Genomic DNA, 14,721 nt, shown 5'->3' with positions numbered 1-14,721 from the left:
CATCCGTCTTCATCCCGTCCACCATCCTCATCCCGTGTCCCCCATCCTCATCCCATGTCCTTCATCCTGTGTCCCCCATCCTCACCCATGTCCCTCCTGCTGGTGACAGGTTTCACAGGTGCTCACTGTGAGATTGACATCGATGAGTGTGACCCCGACCCGTGCCACTATGGGACCTGCAAGGACAGCATTGCCTCCTTCACCTGCCTCTGCCAGCCTGGCTACACCGGCCACCGCTGCGACATCAACATCAACGAGTGCCAGAGCCAGCCCTGCAAAAACGGGGGGACCTGCCAGGACAGGAACAACGCCTACAACTGCATCTGCCTCAAAGGGACCACAGGTGAGCGGCTCCGTGCCGGCACAGCACCCCAGTCCCATCCCCATACTGGGTAGGATTGGCCTTGGGCCACCACCAGCAGCCACCCTGGTGCCGGGGCTGGCCCGGGGCATCCTGGGTGAGGGCGAGTTCTCCCGGTTTGGTGCCCAGCTCTGGCAAGAACCACACCCCAGCCGGGAGCTGGGGAGCTGCTCGTGGTGGAGATGATTTGTTGTGGAGCAGCACTGGCAGTCAGTGCTGGCTTTGTTTTGCTGCATCAGCAGGACCGGGGACCCCCTAACTCCTCTCTCCTCCCCAGGACCCAACTGTGAGATCAACCTGGATGACTGTGCTAGCAACCCCTGCGACTATGGCAAGTGCATCGACAAGATCAATGGCTACGAGTGCACCTGTGAGCCAGGGTACACAGGTGAGAGCAGGACATGGCAGCCGCCACCACCCCCTGGGCACCTGCTGCTGGTGGAGCCCCACATAACCAGGATGAATGTGCAAGGAGGAGGGGGAGACTGGCTGGAGGTTTTGCACCCTCCAGCGCTCCTGCTGTTCAGGAGGGTGACCCCTAGCTCAGGCTGAAATCAAAGGGGTGTCTGGTGCCCTGAATTCGACTCCCGCTGCGCCCACTCCCATGGGTATCAGGTTGCCTCCTTGTCCGACTGGTTTGTTTGATCCCTGCTGGAAATGGCTGAGGGCTTTGATGGGAGCAGCCCCCACCGCTCCCTGCTCACACGGCCCCTTGTCCTCAGCCCCACTGGGAGCCAGAATAAAGCCTGGCTTTGTCAGCCACGGCAGGTAGAGTTACAGGCTGAAACCACCTCCCTTCGTTATTTCCTCCTGGACCAAACGAGCCCAGGGCACAACCTCTTCCCAGTCCTTAAGCCAGGCAGGTGATGCAGGGTGTGAAGTCACCCTACCTGCATGGCAGTGTGCTCCTCTGCAGCCAGCACACGTGTGCCAGAGACCTGAGCCTCCAACAGCCATTCCCCAGGTGGCTGGAGGGGGGCTTGCCCAGTGGGTACCCCCTAGGAGTCAATGTGCACCCTCCATGCCATGCTGTGCATCCTGTGGCATAACTTTCCTCTCTCTCCCTTTCCCAGGGCGCATGTGCAACATCAACATCGATGAGTGCTCCAGCAACCCCTGCCACAACGGGGGCACGTGCAAGGATGGCATCAATGGCTTCACCTGCATCTGCCCCGAAGGTTTCCATGACCCCAAGTGCCTGTCCGAAGTGAATGAGTGCAACAGCAACCCCTGCATCCATGGGAAATGTCATGATGGATTGAATGGGTAGGTTAGAGGGTGTGGGAGCTGCTGGGGGGCTGCAGGAACCAAAGGACCACCCAGCAAATTTGGGGTTAGAGAAGGGTGAGCATCTGTCCCCTGAGTCAATGCTTGTCCATGCTCTGTGCCAGTGCCAGTGCCAGAGGATGTTTCCCTGTAGGGACATGATTAAGGGCCAGAATTTTCTGGGTAAATGATAGCTGGTGTGGCCTGGAGGGCCAGCTTGGACCAGATCCAGATCTTTATGCCCCAATTTTCCCCCAAAGCTACAGGTGTGACTGTGACCCAGGCTGGAGTGGGACAAACTGTGACATTAACAATAATGAGTGTGAATCCAATCCCTGCATGAACGGTGGCACCTGCAAGGACATGACCAGTGGCTACATCTGCACCTGCAGGGAGGGTTTCAGTGGTAAGTGAGGGGGTTAGGTTAGATATTTGGAAAAATTTCTTCATGGAAGTGGTGGTCAGGCACTGCAACAGGCTGCCTAGGGAAGTGGTGGAGTCTGGAAGTGTTGGAAATGTGTGTGGATGTGGCACCTGGGGACATGGTTTAGGGATGAACATTGCAGTGCTGGGTTGTTGGTTGAGGCAATGATCATAGAGGTCTTTTCCAACCTCCTGTTGTGCTACCCCATCCCCCCATGCCAGCTCTGGGTGGGAGCTGTGGGTGGGCAGCCCCATGATGCTGGGTGGGCTGAAAGCTTTGCTGTGGGGACAGTGGAGCCCCAGGTCTGGCTGGGAGCTGTGGCAGTGCAGCCTGGAGACCTCCAGTAGCGTCTGGGCACTCATGGTTAAAGCTGCACAGGAGGTTTTTTCAGGGCAATGGGTGGGCTGTTGTTGTCATTGCCACTGTACCCTCAGCCCCCTCCCACCAGCACACCTCCATCACAGCCACTTTTATCTCTTTTCCTTATCACAGGGCCCAACTGCCAGACCAATATCAATGAATGTGCTTCCAACCCCTGCCTGAACCAGGGCACATGCATCGATGACGTCGCTGGCTACACCTGCAACTGCCTTCTGCCCTACACAGGTGAGGAGAGAACCCCATGTCCCACCACGGCTCTGTGGGACTTCTGCTTTGTGTGTGACACCAAACTGGTCCCTATGAACGTGCTGAGGCTTCCCTCAAACTGTCCTACTGTGGGGCTGCCCATGGACGCAGCTCCACCTCCTTGTAGAGCAGCTGGAGGAAATTTGCAGGAGCTTTGGGAAGTTGCCAACCACGGCTTCCTCCTCCTCCTCCTCCTCCTCCTCCTCCTGCTCCTCCTCCTGGAGGGTACCAGGGTGGCGGCTTGGGGGCAGCAGCACTCGTTGTCCATCACACTCACACCCCACCACCCAGGGGGGTCAGTGATGCTGGTGGCCTTGTTCTCCAGCCACGATGCTCATGCTGGACAAAGCAATCCGGGGCTGAGGGGTTGGGGGATTCTGCTGAGCCAATTCCTGTTTGCTGGCCTCCTGCTTCCGCTCGCGCAGAGCGACAGCCGGTGCACAATTGCAGGAAGCCGTGAGCTGTTTCCTGCCCTCTGCAGTGGCCATAGAAACCCCTGAGGGGATGGGGACAGGGCAGGCAGGGAGGGGAAGGCTCTGGAAAATAGCAAAGGCCAGTTCAGGAGATACTGGCTGACAGGGAAGATAAGGGTTCGGAGGGAATGTGTCCCTTGACTGGACGTAAACAGGAAAACTGGCCGAGAGGGACTGGGGGAGGGAGTGCAAGGGGGAAAAGACACCCTGAACAGCACTTCCCTGCCAAAGGAAGTGTGCAGGGCTTTAATGCAGCCCAGATTGCCAGGGCTTGAAGCATTCGTGGCAGACCTGGGGTCATGGGGGACCAGGGATGGAGGACACAGCCCCAGCTGGGCTGCCCTGGGATGGTGGAGAAGCCCAGAGCCTGCCCCAGAGCTGGCAGCAGCCCAGGGCAGGGGACAGGGTAGAGGCTCTTGGGCCACCTGTTGTTTTGGAGGGTGTTAGCATGTGCTTGTGCTTGTGCAGGAGCCACCTGTGAGGACGTGCTGGCCCCCTGCGCTGGTGGCCCCTGCAAGAACGGCGGCGAGTGCCGGGAGTCAGAAGACTACAAGAGCTTCTCCTGCAGTTGCCCCCCTGGCTGGCAAGGTATGGGCATGGCCCATTAAGGGTTCAGCACACCCTGCTCACCTCAGGCAGGGAAAGGCAGAGGGGAGGGAGTGTGGCCAATGAGCACAGTTTGCTGTGAGGGTCCTGCCCTGGTGTGAGTGGTGCCCAAGACATCATTGTTATCCCAGGGGCTTTCACCAGCTCCCTCAGCCCACATGGCCCCTGTCCTGCTCTGCCCCCAGGTCAGACCTGTGAGATTGACATCAATGAGTGTGTGAAGAGCCCCTGCCGGAATGGGGCCACATGCCAGAACACCAACGGGAGCTATCGCTGTGCCTGCAGGACTGGCTTCTCCGGCCGCAACTGCGACACCGACATTGATGACTGCAAACCCAGTAAGTGCAGGGGCTGCCCCATGGGCTGTGCTCAGCCTGGCCCTGAGCCATTGGCTTCATTGCCCTTCCTGTTGTTGGGATTCTCCTCCTCATGAATGGGCCAGCCCCAACCACTGCTGTGGCCTGAGATGTGCTGAGAGTCCAGCTCAGGCTTTTGGGGAACCTCAAGCATGTCTTGCTTGAACTGTGTCAGTCCAAGGACAGGTGGGAGTGGGAGGAAGGAGGCTGGGGGACAATGTGTCACATGTGCCTTCCTTGTGCCCAGTCTGTTGGTGGGGCTGGTCCAATCTCTGCCCAGTCTCACCCCTCCATGCAGCCAGGGAATGTGTGTGGGGACAGTGCTGTGGGACAGCTCCTGGGCAGGGCTCATCACATCTTCACATGCACGTCCCTCCTCTCCAGATCCATGCCACAATGGTGGCTCCTGCTCTGATGGTGTTGGCACCTTCTTCTGCGAGTGCCTGGCTGGTTTCCGTGGGCCCAAGTGTGAGGAGGACATCAATGAGTGTGCCAGCAACCCCTGCAAGAATGGAGCCAACTGCACTGACTGCGTTAACAGCTACACCTGCACCTGCCCCTCCGGCTTCAGTGGCATCCACTGTGAGAACAACACACCTGACTGCACGGAGAGGTACAGTCCTGCCATGGCTGGGGCCAGGGGCTGAGCTCCCTGTGCTGCCCTGGGCAGTCAGTGGGGGCTTTGGTGTGGGGTATGACAAGTGGTGACTCACTGGGATGTGATGTCTGTGTTCCCAGCTCCTGCTTCAATGGTGGGACCTGCGTGGATGGCATCAACACCTTCACCTGTGTCTGTCTGCCTGGCTTCACGGGCAGCTACTGTGAGCACAACATCAATGAGTGTGACTCCAAGCCATGCCTGAACGGGGGCACGTGTCAGGACAGCTATGGGACGTACAAGTGCACTTGTCCCCAGGGATACACTGGGCTCAACTGCCAGGTAAAGGAACCTTGGGCAGTGTCCATTCGTGCATGCTGCTGTGGGGATTTGGTGGTCACTGCAGCCTCCACTCCTGCAGAAACCCTGCTGGGTCCTGACTCCATTTTTTGCTCTGCTCCCCCAGAACTTGGTGCGTTGGTGTGACTCCTCTCCCTGCAAAAACGGAGGCAAGTGCTGGCAAACCAACAACCTGTACCGCTGTGAATGCAACAGTGGATGGACAGGACTCTACTGTGATGTGCCCAGTGTCTCCTGCGAGGTGGCAGCTAAGCAGCAAGGTAAGTCCCTGTCACGTGTACAGCCTTACAGGGCAGACTGGGGTCCCCAGATGTTCCCCATGGTGGGCTCTGAACAGGGTCATGCTCAGTTCTCTTTGTTGGGATATTTTACACAACCAGAGTCGTCTGAAGGATTGCCATAACATGCACCCCCCAAGGCTGCAGTCCTGGCTGTGATTCCCAGTGGGATACATGGTGGCCAGGACACGACCCTGTGTTGTATGGGTGTCACCAAGGTCCCTGTATCTCACTCTGCTCTCCCCAACAGGTATCGACGTGGCACATCTCTGCAGGAATTCAGGGCTCTGCGTAGACACTGGCAACACTCACTTCTGCCGCTGCCAAGCTGGCTACACTGGCAGCTACTGTGAGGAGCAGGTGGATGAGTGCTCCCCCAATCCCTGCCAGAATGGAGCTACCTGCACAGACTACCTGGGAGGCTACTCCTGCGAGGTGTGTGCCGTGGTGCTTAGAGATGCCCAGGGAAAAAGCCCCAGTTACTGCCTTTCTGCTGCTCAAAGAGCTCCCAAAGAATTGAAGGCTGGAGTGCTGGAGTCATGTGGGAATCAAGAGAACCTCTCTAATAGTTCCCCTCTTTCCTCCTTATAGTGCGTGGCTGGTTATCATGGAGTTAACTGCTCAGAGGAGATCAATGAGTGCTTGTCCCACCCATGCCAGAACGGAGGAACCTGCATCGATCTCATCAATACCTACAAATGCTCCTGCCCCAGAGGAACTCAAGGTAAATTAATTCCCCAGGCTGGGGCATTAGTGGGTTGAGTGCAGATATCCTTGGATTCTGCTCATTAGCTGCTCGGGCTGTAGCAGCAGCGGTCGAGGTTTGTGTTTGCTCGGGGGCTTAGCCACCAAGGCCACGCCACGAGAGCCGCGCGGTGCCGCGTTCCTCCTGCCCCAGTGGTGGTTCAGGCTGCCACTGACGTGGTCAGGCTCAGCCCCTCTGCAAGGGAAGGTTCACGCAAAGGACCACCAAACCCCCCGATACTGTTTGATGAGCTGTGTGGGTTGTTCCCCCATCTCTCTAGGGGTGCACTGTGAGATCAATGTGGATGACTGCAGCCCTTTCTTTGATCCTGTCACCCTGGGGCCCAAGTGCTTTAACAATGGCAAGTGCAAGGATCGGGTAGGTGGCTACAGCTGCATCTGCCCCCCTGGCTTTGTAGGGGAGCGCTGCGAGGGAGACGTCAACGAGTGCCTGTCCAACCCCTGCGACGCCCGCGGCACCCAGAACTGCGTGCAGCGGGTCAACGACTACAAATGCGAGTGCCGACCTGGTTATGCAGGTGAGCCCTGCAGCCCCCAGCCCCGGGAGACATCCACACACCTTCCTCTGCTCCTCACACACTCCTCTCCCTCGCAGGCCGGCGCTGTGACACCGTGGTGGATGGCTGTAAAGGCAAACCCTGCAGGAATGGTGGAACCTGTGCTGTTGCCAGCAACACTGGCCGTGGCTTCATCTGCAAGTGTCCTCCGGTAGGTACCTGCTGCCCTCCAGGTCTGAGGATGGGATGTGAGCTAGCTCCATGCACAATGTATCCGGGCCAATTTATCCCTTGAGGCCTCCCTGGCTGGGATAACCAGGGATGAGCATGGAGGGAAGGATGCTTTACTCACTGGCATGAGGTGTATATGTATACACACACCCTCTGCACTTACAAAGATGCTGGGATAGGATCAGGGAGAAGGTGGCTCAGCCCTGCAGGCACCACACACAGCTCTTTTGTCTTGTTGACTGTTATTTGCCCCACGTAAAGGTGGAGCAGGCAGCTATGGAGAAGAGCTCCCTTCACTCTGAGGCGATGCTCTAACAGGGTTCACAGTCTGTCATTCTTGCCCATCACTAGTTGCAGAAGATGCACCAGAGCCATGTCCTGGTTCAAAGGGTTTGTGCTGAGTTTCCCAGAACACACATACGTGTTACACTGCTTGTAGGACACCATCAGTGGCTCTGACTCCCTCCTTGCTGTCGCCTCCGCAGGGATTCGTGGGTGCCACCTGCGAGAACGACTCCCGCACCTGTGGCAACCTGCACTGCCTGAATGGTGGCACCTGCATCTCCATCCACAAGAGCTCCAAGTGCATGTGCACACCAGCCTTCACGGGCCCTGAGTGCCAGTACCCAGCCAGCAGCCCCTGCACATCCAACCCCTGCTACAACGGGGGCACCTGCGAGTTCTTCAGCGATGCTTCCCCCTACTACCGCTGCAACTGCCCTGCCAACTTCAACGGCCTCAACTGCCACATCCTGGACTTTGATTTCCAGGGTGGGATTGGGCAGGATATCATCCCACCCAAAATTGAGGAGAAGTGTGAGATTGCAGTTTGTACAGGGTATGCTGGCAACAAGATCTGCGATGGGAAATGCAACAACCATGCCTGTGGCTGGGATGGGGGCGACTGCTCCCTCAATTTCAATGATCCCTGGAAGAACTGCTCCCAGTCTCTGCAGTGCTGGAAGTATTTCAATGATGGCAAGTGTGACTCTCAGTGCAATAATGCTGGCTGCCTCTACGATGGATTTGACTGCCAGAAATACGAGGGGCAGTGCAAGTAAGTGATTTGCGTGTTGACCCTCTTGTTTTAAAGCCCATGACCTCTGTGTTGATCCTTTGAGGGTATTTTCTGGTTGCATCTGGTGAAATTCCTACATGCAGGACTGCTGTTCACTCCTAACATTCTGTTCTGCTGCCTGTGGGGCTGCAGCTCCAGCAGCCACACTTCCTGGTGGTCTTAGTGAGTTTATATACACTTGGAAGGTTTCTGGGTTTTGCTCATCCCAGGTGGCTTTCCTGTCCTTGCCTGTATCAATCCACAGAAGTGAATTCTCCAACTCACGGCACGAACACTGTGAGTTTCAAGGCAGGGAGACCCCAGATGGAAGAGCAGCCAGGAAACATGATGATGTTAACATCCAAGCATTTCCCAAACATTGTCTTTGGCAACAGCAGGAGCTTAATCCCAGATTCCTGGACCAGCTCTGGTCTGAGTAACAATTCTGTGTCCTTATGTTTTCTCTGAGTCACAGTAATTTGCCCCTTTTTTTGGCATCTAAATTGCAATTTATAGTTTAACACCTGCTATCTCTCACCTGCAGAGATGAATGTTTCACTGCATGAAACAGTTGTCTTCTAGGTAAACTGGTTTGGTGTCTATCAGGGTGAAGAATATGTATAGACAAGAGAGGTCCTTGTGGACCATCACTGCTTTTCTCAGCAGATAAATCAGATGTGCAGTACTTGATCTCATTCATTCTTCTGTATTTCTTCTCCTCCCTCCCAGCCCTCTGTATGACCAGTACTGCAAAGATCACTTCTCAGATGGTCACTGTGACCAGGGCTGCAATAACTTTGAGTGCGAATGGGATGGTCTGGACTGTGCAAACAACATGCCAGAGAAGCTGGCAGATGGCACACTGGTGGTGGTGGTTCTCATCACCCCTGAGAACCTCAAGAACAACTCGTTCAACTTCCTGCGGGAGCTGAGCCGTGTGCTGCACACCAACGTGGTCTTCAAGAAGAACCCCAAGGGAGAGTATATGATCTTCCCATACTATGGCAATGAGGAGGAGCTGAAAAAACATTACATCAAGAGGTCCACAGAAGACTGGTCAGATATGTCTAGTGCTGTCATCAACAAAGTGAAGAGCAGCCTCTACTCCAGGGCTGGCAGGAGGCAGAAGAGGGAGCTGGATCAGATGGACATCAGAGGGTAAGGGAGACCAGTGGATTCCTTGTTCATGGAGCAGCTCTTGTTTTCTGTGTTGATAATAGTAACATGCTGTAAAGGGAAGGATGTAGGCCAGATAATTGTATTGAGACGTTGCTTTCTGTGTGAACAGAAACCGGATTTTGCTCTCATGTGGGAAAATCAAGGACCATTCAGGAATCCCTGATACAATGCTGCGCCGACTCTCACGATTGAAGGAGTCCTGGGCATTGTTGGGAGCTGGGGCTGGGCTGGGTGGGACCTGGAAGCAGAGGTTGGCCTGACCGACTGTCTGACTTCAGGAAGTCATTAAGCTAAGCCTCAGTTTCTCCCTGGGAAATGCTTTCTAGAGCTTTGTTGTGAAACTCAATTACTGCAAACTCTGTTTGGAGATCTTTGGTATAAACATATAGATCTAACCTTCTCCCTCTCTGTGGGCTCAATCAAGAACGACTGAAAGCAAAGGAGTTAGAGCAGCGAAACTGATGTGAGAAGATCTGAAGGCTCCCAAACAGCATTATTTAAGATACTGTAGTGTCTGGGTAATTTTAAAACATTGTGAAGCTAAGATTCCCTTCCATTGCTGTAGATAAAGAGTTGGACTTCACAGTATCCATTAAGGCAAATCCAATAGACCATGAGCTGCAAGGTTTCGGCCACAGGGAAGCATGAAAATGGGTTCCCACCTTCTAATTCCCACTGATGGGGGGTTAAAGAGGGAAGGGAGACAGGGCTGTTGCATCTTCTCCATGTGGTCATCACTCCTGTTTCTTATTGACTCTTCTCTCACACAGATCCATCGTCTACTTGGAAATTGATAACCGCCAGTGCATCCAGTCATCTTCCCAGTGCTTCCAGAGTGCAACTGATGTGGCAGCATTCCTGGGTGCTTTGGCCTCCCTTGGCAACCTGAACATACCCTACAAAATCGAGGCTGTTAAAAGTAAGTACAGCTGGGGAGGAGGGACAGCCAAAACTTCCCAGCCTTACCTGAGTTTAGTCAGCTTGGCTGCATTTGAGCACAGTCTACTTTGAATAACCTCACATCTCTTTTTTTCCCTTAAGCCTTGCCTTAAAAAAAAGAAAAAAAAATGCAAACCCAGTTGATTATTTTTGCTCATTCCAGGTTTTATTTCAAAATCATTATCACTCTAAAAGTTATTACAAAAAAAAAAAAAAAAAAGCAAAGAAAACCCAAGCAAGCTCCAATCAATCAGTGACATGCAAGGAGTTGAAGTTTGTATCTTGAAAATCCCCCCTAAATCCTTTTGTCTTAACAGCTCAATGCAAGCGCAATGATTTGAAGTTTGCTAATCCTTTTCCTTAAAGGAGAAAAAAGTGAAGCTGTCTCCTGGTGCAGCTTGGCTTGTGCAGCCCAGAATCTGCCGATAGTTTGCAATTCTGATTAATAGCGTATAAAATGACCTTATTTTGGGGGGGGGGGAGCTGATTTGGATCAGACTTAGGTACCTCTATTAACTAATTTTCCTTCATTTCCACTCTGTCCCTGGTTTGCTATGCAGCTTAATGTCTCAGCATCTCTTTGTGCCCCACTGTTTTGTAGGTGAAACAGCTGAGCCCCCGAAGAACTCCCAGCTGTATCCTATGTACGTGGTGGTGGCTGCACTGGTCTTGCTTGCTTTCATTGGACTGGGAGTACTGGTGTCTCGCAAGCGGCGCAGGGAGCATGGGCAGCTTTGGTTCCCAGAAGGCTTCAAAGTGACAGAGTCAAGCAAGAAGAAGCGACGAGAACCACTTGGGGAGGATTCTGTTGGATTGAAGTGAGTAATTTGCTTGCTACCCTGTTAAACACAGTGCTGTGAGGTGCTCAGGGCTCTTCTGAGAGCGCCCATCGGAGTTTTGTTTTCTGCTGCAGCAAATTGATGTAGCAGGGAGGCAAAAAATCAGGGTTCTTACAGTTCTGCATGGGGAAAACACTGTTCCCATCTGGAGGAGGGTTTGACATGCTTTGTTTGCACTTGGTGAAAAATGAAAGGCAAGCTGAGGGGAACCTCCTGGAAATTGCCTGGTTGATTCTTCTTTCAGTCTGTGCCTGTACACAGAGTCCATCAGAGTTCCTGCAGAGGAGATAACTCACTGTATGGTTTTGTTTTTAAAGACCCCTGAAAAATGCTTCGGATGGCACGCTGATGGATGACAACCAGAATGAGTGGGGTGATGAGGAGACCTTGGACACCAAGAAGTTCAGGGTAAGGTCCCTGCCACACTCCCTGCACTGCAGGCAGTCTCTGGCTGGGTTGGTCAGGGAGGGAGCAGAGGGACCCTCAGGGACCCATCTGTGCTGAGCATCACTGCTGTCAGCCCCTTTGCAAACCTGCCTGGGACAAACACAGCCTGGGGGCTCACAGAGCTGCCCAGGCTGGAGCTCAGCCCTCTCCTCCCACCCTGCCTGAGCTCTGCTGTGTGCTCACTCCCTGCTGTCCTTCCTCAGTTTGAGGAGCAGGTGATGCTGCCGGACACGGATGACCAGACGGATCACAGGCAGTGGACACAGCAGCACCTGGATGCTGCTGACCTGAGGATATCCTCCATGGCTCCTACTCCACCCCAGGGGGAAATCGATGCAGACTGTATGGATGTCAACGTCAGAGGGCCAGGTAAGGTGGATTCCTTTCACTTCAGCTCATCTCAAACCCTCCCTCACCCTTGCAGAGGAGCAGTCCCAGCCAGCCCTGTCTCTTGCTAGTACAGACTCACTGCTACATGTTCTGCCCCATTTGATTGCTGTTGTGTGTGATTTAGAGACAGACCTTGTCATGTTTTGCTTTCCATGAGAGCTCTTCTGTATAGTCCCTGAGATGGAAACTACAGCGTACAGAAGTACCTGTTAAACCATCCAGGTTCTCTCTCTGCCACTCTTAGATTCCTCTCCTCCCACCAAACAGTACATTTCATTTTTTTCAGGTTTTTAACTGTATCAACAGTTAATAGGCTTTTAAATTCTGACAAACATTTGACCTTCCCCACCTCTGTGAAATTCTCAGAGATATTTATATTTACCATATTCAATGTGCTTTGAGCAGCCTTCCTTATAAACTGCAGCAGCGTACGAGCTAGCAGGTGAAATAGGAAAAGCAGTGAGTGGGGATATACCCCTGAGGAATTTTGGATCCATATCAGAGGAAGGATATTCGTGTTTGATGTTTAGAACCAGCCAGGAACTCGATGTGCCCACGAGAATAAGCATCTCTCACAGACAGAGCATCTCTCTGAGCCGCCTGCGCTACGGAAGGGTAGGAATCCTTTTCTCACCTGGTTGTCCTGTGCTTTTTCAGATGGCTTCACCCCACTCATGATCGCCTCGTGCAGTGGAGGAGGGCTGGAGACTGGCAACAGTGAGGAGGAGGATGATGCTCCTGCTGTCATCTCGGACTTCATTTACCAAGGTGCCAGCTTGCACAACCAGACTGACCGCACGGGCGAGACGGCTCTGCACCTGGCGGCCAGGTACTCCCGCTCGGACGCTGCCAAGCGCCTGCTGGAAGCCAGTGCTGATGCAAACATCCAGGACAACATGGGCAGGACACCTCTCCATGCTGCTGTCTCTGCCGATGCCCAAGGAGTCTTCCAGGTGATTGATCCTTTGGCCACCAGTCTCAGGGTTTTGGGGGGGAAGTGTGTAGAGTCAGTCATTTATTTTGGGGTTTGTAGCTTAGTCGCATAGCTGAGGTTATTGTGGGGTTTGTAGCTCACCTGGGCTAGGTGTGGGGTGAAAGTCTTAAAAGTTGAAGTCCTTGTTGTCTTGGGGCACAGCAGCCTCACAGCAGCACCCCTGGGCTGGGAGTGGGGACTGGAGGGACCAACCTTTGTACAGAGTCCTGAGAGTGCTGTCTGTCCCTCCTAATGGCTGTGTTTCCTGTGCTTGGCCCTTGTTGTGGCAGATCCTGATTAGGAACAGGGCCACAGACCTCGATGCCCGAATGCACGACGGGACCACTCCCCTGATCCTGGCTGCTCGCTTGGCTGTGGAGGGAATGCTGGATGACCTCATCAACTGCCATGCAGATGTCAATGCCGTGGATGATCTAGGTACTGGGGCAACTCAAACACAGGCTCCCTCAGAGGTGGAGGACAGGGACTACTTGCTGTTAGTCTTACCCCTCACTAACGTGTTGTATTTTGTGGTCTTCCTCTCTAGGCAAGTCAGCCCTGCACTGGGCAGCTGCTGTGAATAATGTGGAAGCTGCAGTGGTGCTCCTGAAGAATGGTGCCAATAAGGACATGCAGAACAATAAGGTAAGGTCTCCTAGGCTGATACATGAAAGGAAAGAACCGTTTGGGGTCGGTTAAAGAGGAATTTTGCCTAAAATACAAGTGTCTGGCACTGAGACTGATTTTGACTGTTCTGCTTTGGGTCTAGCTCAAAGGAGATTTGTGGGATTTGGTTGTTGGGGAGTTGAACAGTGCTTGGTGGGCAGTTTGGTACAGTTTTTGTGACCATCTCCAGCATGTTCTGGTCACTCAGAGGGTGGCTAGTTAGATATAAGGATGCGGCTCAGCAGGGTAGGAAAAAACAGCAGCAAACCCTCACCAGGGGAGAGATGATCACTGTGTCTGCCACCCAATGGTGCTGGGTGTGGAGCTCAGGGCAGTGTTAGCCAGGAGAATCTGTGAAGTTATCTCTCACCATCTTTGCTGGCTTTCCAGGAGGAGACCCCACTGTTCCTGGCAGCCAGAGAAGGGAGCTACGAAACCGCCAAGGTCCTGCTGGACCATTTTGCCAACCGTGACATCACGGACCACATGGACCGTCTGCCGCGGGACATCGCCCAGGAGCGGATGCACCACGACATCGTCAGGCTGCTGGATGAGTACAACCTGGTGCGGAGCCCACCGCTCCACAACGGCCCCCTGGGAGCCCCCACACTGTCCCCACCGCTCTGCTCACCCAACAGCTACATCGGCAACCTCAAACCTGCTGTCCAGGGCAAGAAGGCCAGGAAGCCAAGCACCAAGGGCCTGAGCTGCAATGGCAAAGATGCCAAAGACCTCAAAGCCCGGAGGAAAAAATCCCAAGATGGAAAAGGATGTCTGCTTGACAACTCCAGCGTGTTGTCTCCAGTGGACTCCCTGGAGTCGCCCCATGGGTACCTCTCGGATGTTGCCTCTCCGCCACTGATGACCTCTCCGTTTCAGCAGTCTCCTTCCATGCCTCTGAACCACCTGCCAGGCATGCCAGATGCCCACATGAGCATCAACCACCTCAACATGGCAGGGAAGCAGGATATGGCCATGGGGAGCTCCAGCAGGATGACCTTCGACTCGGTGCCGCCGCGTCTCTCCCACCTGCCGGTCTCCAGCCCCAGCACGGTGATGAGCAACGCCCCGATGAGCTTCTCGGTTGGTGGAGCTGCAGGGCTGAACGGGCAGTGTGACTGGCTCACCAGGCTGCAGAATGGAATGGTCCAGAGCCAGTACAACCCCCTGAGAGGCAACATGCAACCTGGGGCACACCAGCAGCCCCAGAACCTCCAACACGGCATGATGACCTCCCTGCACAATGGTTTGCCCACCACCAGCTTGTCGCAGATGATGAGCTACCAGGCCATGCCCAGCACCAGGCTGGCGTCCCAGCCCCACCTGCTGCAGAGCCAGCAGCTCCAGCAGATGCAGCAGCAGCAGCTGCAGCCGCAGAACCCCGCCCCC

General features: G+C 54.2%; 1 protein-coding gene across 1 annotated transcript in view; it reads left to right on the top strand.

Moving 5' to 3' along the window:
• The first annotated feature begins 87 nt into the window (after nt 1-87).
• Nucleotides 88-14,721, top strand: part of NOTCH1 (notch 1) — a 15,137-nt gene continuing 503 nt past the window's right edge. The window contains exons 1-24 of the mRNA XM_009074744.1: nt 88-343; nt 639-749; nt 1,435-1,627; nt 1,888-2,033; nt 2,544-2,657; nt 3,620-3,739; nt 3,943-4,095; nt 4,498-4,726; nt 4,852-5,053; nt 5,178-5,331; nt 5,600-5,784; nt 5,941-6,073; nt 6,375-6,632; nt 6,710-6,822; nt 7,328-7,899; nt 8,629-9,057; nt 9,849-9,997; nt 10,619-10,835; nt 11,174-11,264; nt 11,507-11,672; nt 12,351-12,646; nt 12,957-13,104; nt 13,214-13,311; nt 13,723-14,721. The exon at nt 13,723-14,721 is cut by the window's right edge and continues 4 nt beyond it. Coding sequence (XP_009072992.1) covers nt 88-343; nt 639-749; nt 1,435-1,627; nt 1,888-2,033; nt 2,544-2,657; nt 3,620-3,739; nt 3,943-4,095; nt 4,498-4,726; nt 4,852-5,053; nt 5,178-5,331; nt 5,600-5,784; nt 5,941-6,073; nt 6,375-6,632; nt 6,710-6,822; nt 7,328-7,899; nt 8,629-9,057; nt 9,849-9,997; nt 10,619-10,835; nt 11,174-11,264; nt 11,507-11,672; nt 12,351-12,646; nt 12,957-13,104; nt 13,214-13,311; nt 13,723-14,721 — 5,532 coding nt within the window. The remainder of the gene's footprint in view (nt 344-638; nt 750-1,434; nt 1,628-1,887; nt 2,034-2,543; nt 2,658-3,619; nt 3,740-3,942; nt 4,096-4,497; nt 4,727-4,851; nt 5,054-5,177; nt 5,332-5,599; nt 5,785-5,940; nt 6,074-6,374; nt 6,633-6,709; nt 6,823-7,327; nt 7,900-8,628; nt 9,058-9,848; nt 9,998-10,618; nt 10,836-11,173; nt 11,265-11,506; nt 11,673-12,350; nt 12,647-12,956; nt 13,105-13,213; nt 13,312-13,722) is intronic.

This window comes from Acanthisitta chloris, unplaced genomic scaffold (genome assembly GCF_000695815.1).
Source record: "Acanthisitta chloris isolate BGI_N310 unplaced genomic scaffold, ASM69581v1 scaffold6505, whole genome shotgun sequence".
Classification (NCBI taxonomy): domain Eukaryota; kingdom Metazoa; phylum Chordata; class Aves; order Passeriformes; family Acanthisittidae; genus Acanthisitta; species Acanthisitta chloris.
The sequence above is the reverse complement of the archived record's forward strand: the minus strand, read 5'-3'. Positions and strand labels throughout refer to the sequence as shown.